This window comes from Rutidosis leptorrhynchoides, chromosome 5 (genome assembly GCF_046630445.1).
Source record: "Rutidosis leptorrhynchoides isolate AG116_Rl617_1_P2 chromosome 5, CSIRO_AGI_Rlap_v1, whole genome shotgun sequence".
In the NCBI taxonomy this organism is placed as follows: Eukaryota; Viridiplantae; Streptophyta; class Magnoliopsida; order Asterales; family Asteraceae; genus Rutidosis; species Rutidosis leptorrhynchoides.
This window is the reverse complement of record NC_092337.1, coordinates 60,177,543-60,188,615: the sequence shown is the minus strand read 5'-3', so window position 1 is coordinate 60,188,615 and position 11,073 is coordinate 60,177,543. Positions and strand designations below refer to the sequence as shown.

Genomic DNA, 11,073 nt, shown 5'->3' with positions numbered 1-11,073 from the left:
TTTTAATAAGCTCCAAGTAATAAGCATTGTTTGGTAGACATAAAAAGTAGAGCTTATGAAAATCATAAGCTCTAGAAAAATAAGCTACTTCTAGTAGCTTATGAAAAAAAGTAGAGCTTATGAACTGGAAAATAAGCTCCAGCTAGTTTACCAAACACTTATAAAAAATAATAAGCTCCAGCTACCATAAGCTCCAGCTCCAGCTCTAGCCCATAAGCTCCAGCTCCGGCTAGTTTTTCCGAACACACCCTAAATTTGGCTGGGCCTCTAAATATATACGTAAAACCCTAATAATAATAATAAAATTCTACTAGATACAAGAACTTGGACTTAAAATTAACAGCAATAAGTAGTTTAGACTTTAGACAGATCATTATCTCTAGATTATAATCCAAGCTCCCCAATCATTCACAAATAAAATACTAAATACTAGTAAAAATAAATAAAAATAATAATACAAAAAATTTCACCTGCACATGTTACAATGAGGTTTCTTGTTCTTCCCCAAACTTTTTACCAAGTACAAATTTGTTAATTTCATAAGAAAACCGTCATTGATTTACACATCTCTATAACTACTATTTCATAAAAACAAAATTTAACTCAACAATCAAAAGTTAGCTCAAAACCAGTAATCTCTTTGTGTGTAATGCACAAGCGACTCGGCCATAATCTGCAGTATTTGCAACACAAAACTTTTATCTTCACGGTCGCCATATCGTCTTTTGAACACATAAAATACCCTCCTTGTTCTGAACAAATGTCATTCGAATATCCCAATGTAAACTTTTAAAGATTTCTTCTAACGATTTTAGTATCGGTGCCTTGTCACGTATGATAGCCCAACCACCAGGTCGTAATATTCGATCCATCTCAACCACTATGCTTGCTGCTTTCTTACATCTGCAAACGATAATTTTTACGTCATAAGAGACAATATGTATAATTGGGAAATTCAATCCTAGTTACTTATAAGTGAGCTTATGTTTCAGGTAGTGTTTTAAAAAAAAAACCCCGACTAATCCTCGATTACTCCTTTTTAAGAACAGACCAATCCGATTTTCCAAAATCCATTAAATTAATCGGAATGAGTCAAAACTAGTCAACATTTTAATATGAGTTTAAACTAAAATTTTAGAGTTTTTGAACAAATAAACGATTATGTTTATGTTTTTAGACAATTAAGTTAAAGTTTGTGTTTATTGATTTCTTCTATATTTACACATAATTTATTTATTAATTAATGTATAAAAAGTCCAATCCGAATAATCCTCGAGTTGCCGATTAATTCCTTCAATGTCCCGACCGGGATTCGGGTAATCCCGAGTAGCGAGTTTTGCAACCTTGGTTTTGGGACATATAGTTACTAATAGACCATACAGATGTGGAGTATACATGTGTGTTCATAACGAATGCATCATATTCAAGATTTTAAACTATGGTGAAATATAACAATAGATGGTTTACAAGAATACTATAAAAAGATAAAATAAATCGAAATGAACCTGTTTTTAAGCCTCGAAAAGAGATGATCAGCATGTAAAAGGTCATAGGATCTTGGATAAGTACCAAATGATTCGCACCAATCATGATATATTCCAACAAGGCCACGTTCGAAGATTATGGGAAGTGTGTCGGGTGCATACACAGGAACCACATTCATGACCCAAACCTTCTGATCCACAAGTGCAGCTGCGAAACTGTAATTGACCACTTGATTATTTCAACTTTAAATTGTAAACGGGTTCCAAAACGTAGATCAAACACAACCTTACTAATATTAATGGGATTTTATCATATTTCCCCCTATTAACATCCAAAATCACATATTTACCCAACTAAGGATGATAATATCATATAAGCCCATCTTAAATAACAAAACCCAACAAATTTATCCTCTAAACTCACATATTTACCCACTTAAAAGGTATAATATCATATTAGCCCATTTTAATTAATTAAACTCATTACATATATCCATTCATTCACTTAATCCTAATAATAAATAATAAATAAAACCTAAAGAATATTGAAAATGATCATTATGGCGTTTTTTCAAATGGGCCAATATATCCCGCCATTTTTCTTCTCTCCGATCCAAGATTTCTCGAAACTATATATGATGATTATAACTTCCTGGATCAATAATATAGTTTGATGTACTTGTCAATACAAAATTCATAAGCATCTCTGTCATTAATGGCCAAAATAACATAAGACCATGTTTGAATACAACTTATTGGGCTGAAATTGAATATGGTTTATTCAATAAGTCAAATAGGATCGTTTGATTTTTTCATAATAAATAGGATAACTTCATATGAGAGTCACTGTAAGTGGGTAAATACGTGATTTTATAGGTTAAGGTGGTCATATACTCATATATGATATTATCACCTTTAGTCGGATAAATATGTGATTTTGGATGTTAATAGAAGGATATATGATAAAACCACAATATTAATTCATACCTTCCGAATATTGCATGCATGTCCATAACATTCCGAATAGTTGACCAATTGATTCCCAATCCGTTTAGGTATGACTTATCAACAATCGCTTTCCAATGTTCGGTGTCTGCAACCAACTTATCTCTACTGTTCATCCAATCAGGAAACGTCTGAAGCCTCTTGGGCCATTCCTCGGGCCACTCGGTCCCTCTGTCTTCAATAGCAGACGGAATCGGATGCAAGCATGATTTTATCGGAACATACCTGATCCATAGAAGTCAACACCTTTTATAACTAAAACTTAAAATCACTAGACAGTTCAGGTTGGGTCGGGTCGGGTCGGAAAGACCAAGAAACACGTTTTATTAACATATAAAATGCGTACCAAGCAGCATCTGGATTCTCATTTTCTTTGCACATGGGAGGAACCTTCTTCCTTCTTAAAGCATATATTTCATTCGATTCTGGTTTCTGGTAAATTCTAATACCGATATCGCTGACATCATCAGTTTTATGAGCCAATACATTCCATCCAAGTGATGCTGTCAGCTTCGACATGGCTGGAAAGATCAATATCGATAATAAGAAGAATATGAAGAACAATATGCAATTGAAGAGTACATTTAAAAGAATAAAAAAAGACCAAACCTTCATCATCTTCAATACTATCACGTTTACTGGATATGATCAAATAACCACTTGGTCTTAAAATTCTATTCACCTCTATAAGCAGTTTACCACCTGAAAGTATAACAAAACACAACAAACTAACTAACTAACAAGATACAAGAATAACTTGATCGTGGTAGTAAAGATATATAGAAAATTATATAATAAACGCAAACAAACCATCAGATTGCCAATGAACTTGACATTCTCCGCAATGAATGGTATCAAAGGTACCACTGGGAAACGGAAGCCTTCGAGTTCCGAACGGGCTAACTACGACAGGATAACCACGTTCAAGGGTAACTTGTGCTAAATCCACAAGATCATCTTTCAATCCTAGCGTAAGTGTATATACGTTCTTGTCAAAAAGATATGCTCCGAAACTTGAATCTATACATCCAATGTCCAATATTGTACGAATATTTCTCCCCCATTCAATGTCTGGTACTGTCTATCAATTCAGTCAATACCCAAAAAAAAACATAAAATACATTTGAATGTTTCTGACTGTGCTGTTGTTAAGGTACATTAACGTGTTGTACAAAGAGGTTAATATTGACTTTTACATGGGTTATTAAAAAGTAGAAGTCTTTTTTTGCACCTTAACGACAGTCCTAAGGAGCTGTCGTTAGAAAAGTTTAATACATTTCAACCGATTACAACATAGAGAAAAGATTTAAAGTACTTACTTCTTCAATCGATTCAAGATAATGTGCAATTCCGCCTGTGAGTTCGGATTGATTTTGTGGGAACGTCAGATACTCATCAGATTGCACTACCCAATTGTGCGTTTTAACGTATTGAGCTAGTTTTGGATGTGCTACATTCTTATACCATATCTGCAATGATTCTTGAACTAGTTTATAATTTATATCATTACTAATAAGAAAACAAATCATTTAGTTAGATTACGACCATATATGTATATTGCGTATATATACCTTCTCTTTACTGTAGGGCCAGCTGACAGGTGTTTCGTATCCCTCATGCGGAAGGGGAACAAGGCACATTAACGGATTCTTAGGACAACTCCTCTCATGATGCCGGTAACTTTGTAATCGTTTCGAAGCGACTTCAATGTCAATACACGGAATATAATTATGCTTACTTCTTGTACTACACATTTTCCAACTATACTCAGCCTTAGGATCAAACAATGGACCTTTAAACTTTTGCCTTTTCCTACTTTCAACATTCTCATTTAACTGATCCACATCATCTTCTGTACGAATTAAATCGCCATCCACCACATTTTCTCCTTCTTCTTTCCCCTCTTCAATCTCGCCTTCCACTTTGTTTTCTTTCCCGTTTTCGACCTCCGATTCCGAATCATCAGATCGGTTTTCAACCACTTGTTTATCCTCTTTCACACCTTTTTCTTTTTTCTTAGGACCTTTATTATCTCTATTTACAGGATCTAACCCTAATGACCCATTAACCCTTTTCATATCATCCACCTTACCTAAATTCAAATCTGGTTCGTTCTTTATCGAATCAACAACCGTAGATTTGCTCTGTTTTAACTGCCCTTTATCTGAAACAGGTTCAGCAATTTCACCAAATGTACTTCTTTGATAACTTACAGAAGAAGCTGATGGTGAAAACATATACCAAACAAAAACAAAACACAAACCCAAAATTGCTACTGATGCAAACTTTATACAAAACCCATATGATCTTTTTGCTTGTCTACCAAATCTAGCTATTGGCAAACCAATTTTCTTGAAACCCATCAAAAAGATCTAAACTTTATAACTAAATCAATACAGGGGAATAAAAACAAACAGTTGGTGGGCATGAACTGAATTGAAATGTTTCAAGATTTAAATGAATAAACAAATACTAAAAGTAGTTACCAATTACATTGAAACAGTACCCATGTGGGTTGTTAGCAGATCAGCATCTTGATTGAAGCTGTTTTCTTCAAGAATCAAGTTGAATTGTAAAACTGAAAAGAAATGTAGTGAAATTGGTATTGCGTAATCAATTGTAAAATGAGGTGAGCAATCAACGTGAGTGGAAAACACTCAAATGGGATTGGATTTGGGTACCGACAGGGGGTGTCTTTTCGGGATCCGCATGCGGGTCACTACTCATTCCGAGTCTCGATTTGTGGGAAAAAGTACTTGCGTCTTATATTTTTTTTCTTTATTTAAGCCCAGTCCGGCCCGGCTCAGACCAACCCAACCCAGCCCATCTATCTGTTATATTACTGTAGCATTTACACAAGATAGTTTTTTGGTTTTTGTAGGGATAAGGTCGAGGGTATGGTTCTTATGCCAGATTTGAGGGGTTTGAAGTCTTCTCGTGCCGATTTGTGATGTGGTATCCTTTGGTGTCGTGGTCTTTTGATAACTTGTTTATTTTGTTGTAATCTTGTTTTGGTGGATGAATTGAATTGATTTTTGTATAACCTTGTAGTATTGGGTGTTACGTTTGGTCTTTTTGTGTTTGATTGTGTTGTATTGGTGGCTTGGCTTGCAGTTAGATAAACGTTATTATGGGTTGTTTAGGATGTTAGGTTCCACTTTTTTGATCGCGAGGCTTGCCCGAGCTTCATTGTATTTTTTTGATAGGTTCTTTCATCGTTTGATAAAAATGTCTTAATTATACACGTTCTATGTTTTCTTTTTTGCAAAAAAAGGGTAAGATAGATTTTTATAAGAAAGTGTAACATAGTGATCAAGTCGCGGTCAAGTCAACCAAATTTATTCTTATTGAAAAAGAAGAATCTTTAATAAAAAGGATTTATCTAATGATAATCCTTAGGGTTATCGATAATTTATATAAAGTTGTTGTAAATAACGGTTATATATTGAATTTATAATAACAGTTATTAAATTATACAATATTTTTTTACACATTAACAATAACCCTAAAGGTTGTCGAAAACGATAACCTCAAAAGCAGTTGCTAATAAATATTTAATAAAATACTAAGTACGAAAGGTGAAAAAATCAAATATCATTTTCATCTTTATTCATAAACTTTATACTCCTTTTTATTATTATTATTATTATTATTATTGGATCTATCTTATGAAAAATGTAAATAATACAGCCTCTATTCTAAAATAAATTTTAACTATAATATTTATATATGTTAAAAAATAATTATTCTTTTTAAAAAAATAACAATTATATATCATTAAACTCACTAATCATTTATTAATTTCAATCACTTCTAAAATAAATTTAGTCAAATTACCTTGAATATAAGAGCACGATTGACATTCAATCTATCTTAAATCTAGAGGTGTAAGTGAGCCGAGCTACTCGAGCTCGACTCGTAAAAGCTCAATTTGAGTCGAGCCTAAATGAGTCCGAGCTTGAACATATTTTGAAGCTCGTTTAGTAAACGAATCCAAACTTGAGCTTTTCGAGCTCGAGGAAGCTCGAAAGCTTAAACGAGCTTTTCATTTATGTAAACAAAATATTACTTTTTAATAACATAATACATAATTTTATACGGAGTAATAATTACTATTCACCCTATAATACTAAAAACAGTGGGATTTTTGGTCGTTTTTGACTCCCCACATATCTCAAACGACATCAAGCCCTAAAATTACAAAACTCTCTCCCAAACATTGTTAAACATATCAATTTTTCAGGGGTAAAAACCGTAACATTAATATTTTATGAAAAAACTTAAATAAACTCCACTCAAATTTTTAACGTTTCGTATCTTACCGCCCGTCATGAGTTAAATTTTCCCGGCGTCAACGTTCAATTCGAAATAATTTTGCGTACACATATATGATATATATACACTGATAATAAACAACCCAAACTAACTACATCATATCGATGGTTCCGTCCCCCCTTTTTACGCGATTTTCTCGGCGTTAAACGCGTAGGACATTAGGTATACTATGTACTATCCACATGTATCCAAACACACCCGTATCAACGCGTTTTAACTCTGGAAACAAATAACGTTACATTATATATGAATATACAACCCGAAGGCCCCGCCGCATCGCGCGGGCCGATCCGGATCTAGTTATATCTATATCTATAATATTTAAAAGAATAATAGTAACGAAAATATAACCTAAACAATATATATGAAATATTAAATAACTTGTTAAAGAACCGCGATTTCGCGGGATTTTTGAAAGTTGAAATCATTTATTAATATCATATTATATTGTATTTGGAAGGTGTTGAGTTTATACATGCTTCCGTTAACATCAAAACTTGAACAAGTTCTTTGATCGGAAGCGGATCCAAAATTGGTTAATGAATTCGTTTCATTCAAAACTCCTGTCATGTATCAATTCACCAACCCATTGCTTCTTTCAATACAAGTAACTAAATTCAATTATGTGCATCAAATAATTTGTGATGTTTGAAATGATATAGTTGTAGAGACAGAGCTATTTGTTATGAATTACTGTATAATTTTTTACACGACAATAAGCGTCAACAATACCCAATAGCTCATATTGAATACAATTAACGTGAATCATATATTAGTCACATTCACGCGCCATCGTGACTACTAAGTTAATTGTTCGTGGTAATGTTCAGATGATAAAGTTATTGTTGTGATGACCCGGGAATTTTCGACTAAATTTAAACTTAATCTTTATATTATTTCGATATGATAAGCAAAGTCTGTGGTGTTGAGTCTCAAAAAGTTTTAGAATTATATTCATATAATTGATTACCCTTTGACTGTGCTCGACGATTCACGAACAATTATGTGTATATAGATATGTATATATAATATATAGTTATATTAACTAAAAACGTTAACAAAGTATTAGATGTATAATATTTTACATGAACGTAATTGTTTCAATATATGTTTAATATATTTATCAATAGAATTGAAAGATAATATTAAATGATTGAATTATCAGATACATTGTATTATGATTACGAGTCTCTGTTGTGAGGTCCACTGTGATTTAAGAAATCTAATTTTTTTAACAACATTCGAAAAATGGTAAAGTGATTTACAAGTGAGAACAAGAACGAGAGTTAGACAAAAGTTAGTGGAGATCCCTGCTTAATTTTCAATGCATGATTTACAATAATTGCCTCGTAAGTTAATATTGAAAACGTTTTACGATATAGATGGAACCTTTTAAAGAATAATTTTGAATGTAACAAATTCTGGAAAACCAAAATATATTTATTCGATTTAGTTCAAATATATGAAAACGTTCTTTGAAATAATAGACCTGTATTATTATAACATTTCGATAAAAAGATATGAATATAATTAGTTTTAGAGAACTATAGTTATTTTGATTTAGTACAAACACGTTTTACGATATAATAAAACTTGTTATTAAAACGTATCTGTATATATAAAAAAAGTATATCAAATATAATTACACGTACAATTTTATTAATTATCTGTAATCAATATGAATATATATATATATATATATATATATATATATATATATATATATATATATATATATGTATATATATATATATATATATATATATATATATATATATATCGTCGTAATAAGAAATATTATTGAAACATTTTTATATATGGCATATTAAATAAATGGGTTCGAATATAATGATTGTAATAATTGAATGTTGAAGGATTATGTAGATGATACGTTTATTTTAAAAGCAATTACTTTAATAGTTTGGATTTTAATACCCTGTATATCTTATTTGGAACTAAAAACAAGTAAGTAACGAACTCTTTATAAATAGTTTTACCAGGATTAAGATCAAAATAATATATATTTATAATACTTCATTTCTAATAATTATGTATTAATATTAATTTGTTATAATATTATTGTTAATATCATTATTAACACTATTATTAATAATAATTATTATTATTGTTATTATTATTATTGTTATTATTGTTATTATTAATTTAATTACTATTAATTAGTATTATTATTATTAATATTATTAATATTATTATTTTTAATTTTTAATATATATAATATGTAAATATAAATCAAAACGCGTATATACATCTCAATCTGTTATTTGTTTTCTTCTTCTGCTTCCTGCTTATCCGTGAACCCTACTACCAATATATAACAATCGATCAGGTTCATATTATGGAGGAAAGGATGCGATTATTCACTGTCATTATCCATTATAATTACTCAGTTATTATCTGATGAATTATATAAAAACTTAAGAAATAACTCGATATCTCGGTTCACAACTTGCTCCCATCAATAACCCAACTTCGAATTAATCATCAAGATTCAAAAACACAGATGTGTTAGGAATCATCATGTCGATCTATCTGTAAGTTTTTAACTTCTAATTCCTTCGAATGATTATGAATTTCGAAGTCAAAGTTTGTAAACAAAAAGTCAACTGTTTCTTAATAATTCAAATTCATAATTTAGATGATGTTCCTGTTGTAATTGATAATCTTCGAAGGTTTTAGGAAGGATTTTCTACATAATTTATGTAGTAATTATTATCTGAAACTGTCCTAAATTCATAATCAATGTTTGAGTTCTTATGTTCTTCGCGAAACCTGCTATTGCTGTTTATTTTTTTTCTTCTCGCGACTATTGATCGAAATTATCCCAGAAGATTGTTTCCGTTCCAATTCCACATCCTAATTCAAATCTTAAACCAGCTGTTATGAATTTTGGTTGTTCACTGGTCGACTAGTTATTCAGTTGAAGAAGTAGGAGATAACAGAAACACGGGTTAAAAATATTTGGGTTCGCTATATAATCAGATAACAGGCTAGCTCAGCTGGTTTGTGTGTGTTTTCGGGTTGGCGTGAGGTCTCGGGTTCGAGCCCGGGCAAAGGATTTTATTTTTGGAGCTTATTATTGTGAGGTAGTCATCATTCTTATTGTTATTATCATTATTATTATTATTTTTGATGTTATTATTATTATTATTATTATTATTATTATTATTAGTTATTGTTATTGTTAATGGTTATTATTACTAATATTAGTAATATGTTTAATAGAATAATTAAAAGAATTACTATTATGGGTATTACTAGTATAACTATTATTATTATTAACATGATTCGGATTATTATTATCATTATCATTTTGTTATTACTTTTATTATTACTACAATTATTATTATTATTATTATCAAAATAAGTGTCATTACTAGAATTATTATTTTTATTATTATTATCATTTTAAAATTATCGTTATTATTATTATTATTAAAATTATTATTTTTACTAAATTTATTATTTTATTATCCTTAAAACTATTATTATTATTATTATTATTATTATTATTATTATTATTATTATTATTATTATTATTATTATTATTATTATTATTATTATTATTAGAATTACCATTACTTTTTATCATTATTATTTTATTATCATTATCATTATTATTATTTTAACATTAATATTATTATGTTTAACATTATTATTATTATTATTATTATTATCATTTTTATTACTAGTATCATTATTATTATATTATAGCTATATTATTATTATCATTATCAATACTACTATTAATAATATTATTATTATTACAACAAAAAATTAGTTATATAAGAATATATTTAACAAAAACTATATTAATAGTGTTATAATAAATATTAATTGGTTATTTAAAAACATATAAAATAAATATATTAATTAAATTCTTAACAAAACATATAATTTATTAAGATAAAAAGTATATCACTAATGATATATAAATTAATTCGATTACGAGTCTATGTGTGTTAATATATATAAATGATATAGGTTCGTGAATCCGAGGCCAACCCTGCATTGTTTAGTATCGTCGTATGAATATTTTTACTACAAAATATTGCATTGTGAGTTTCATTTGCTCTCTTTTTAAATGGTTTTGCAATATATATTTTTGGGACTGAGAATACATGCGCTTTTATAAATGTTTTACGAAATAGACACAAGTAATCGAAACTACATTATATGGTTGAATGATCAAAGCCGAATATGCCCCTTTTACTTGGTAACCTAAGAATTA

The 11,073-nt window shown here is 29.7% G+C and overlaps 1 protein-coding gene across 1 annotated transcript; it reads right to left on the bottom strand.

Annotated features, from left to right (window-relative positions):
- Window positions 1–383: 383 nt before the first annotated feature.
- On the bottom strand, window positions 384–5,115 carry LOC139847496 (probable methyltransferase PMT28). Its single transcript, XM_071837168.1, has 8 exons — window positions 4,061–5,115; window positions 3,809–3,958; window positions 3,300–3,570; window positions 3,099–3,191; window positions 2,836–3,010; window positions 2,472–2,714; window positions 1,506–1,700; window positions 384–903 (listed from the first exon to the last, which is right to left on the bottom strand). The coding sequence occupies exons 1-8, from the start codon at window positions 4,850–4,852 to the stop codon at window positions 705–707; spliced, it is 2,118 nt and encodes a 705-aa protein (XP_071693269.1). The 5' UTR covers window positions 4,853–5,115; the 3' UTR covers window positions 384–704.
- Window positions 5,116–11,073: the final 5,958 nt, after the last annotated feature.

Coding starts and splice junctions, on each gene's coding strand:
- LOC139847496 (XM_071837168.1), bottom strand. CDS start 4,852: ATGGGTTTCAAGAAAATTGGTTTGCCAATAGCTAGATTTGGTAGACAA. Junction 3,959..4,060: donor GGCCCTACAGTAAAGAGAAG/GTATATATACGC, acceptor GAATCATTGCAG/ATATGGTATAAGAATGTAGC. Junction 1,701..2,471: donor ATGCATGCAATATTCGGAAG/GTATGAATTAAT, acceptor GGTCAATTACAG/TTTCGCAGCTGCACTTGTGG.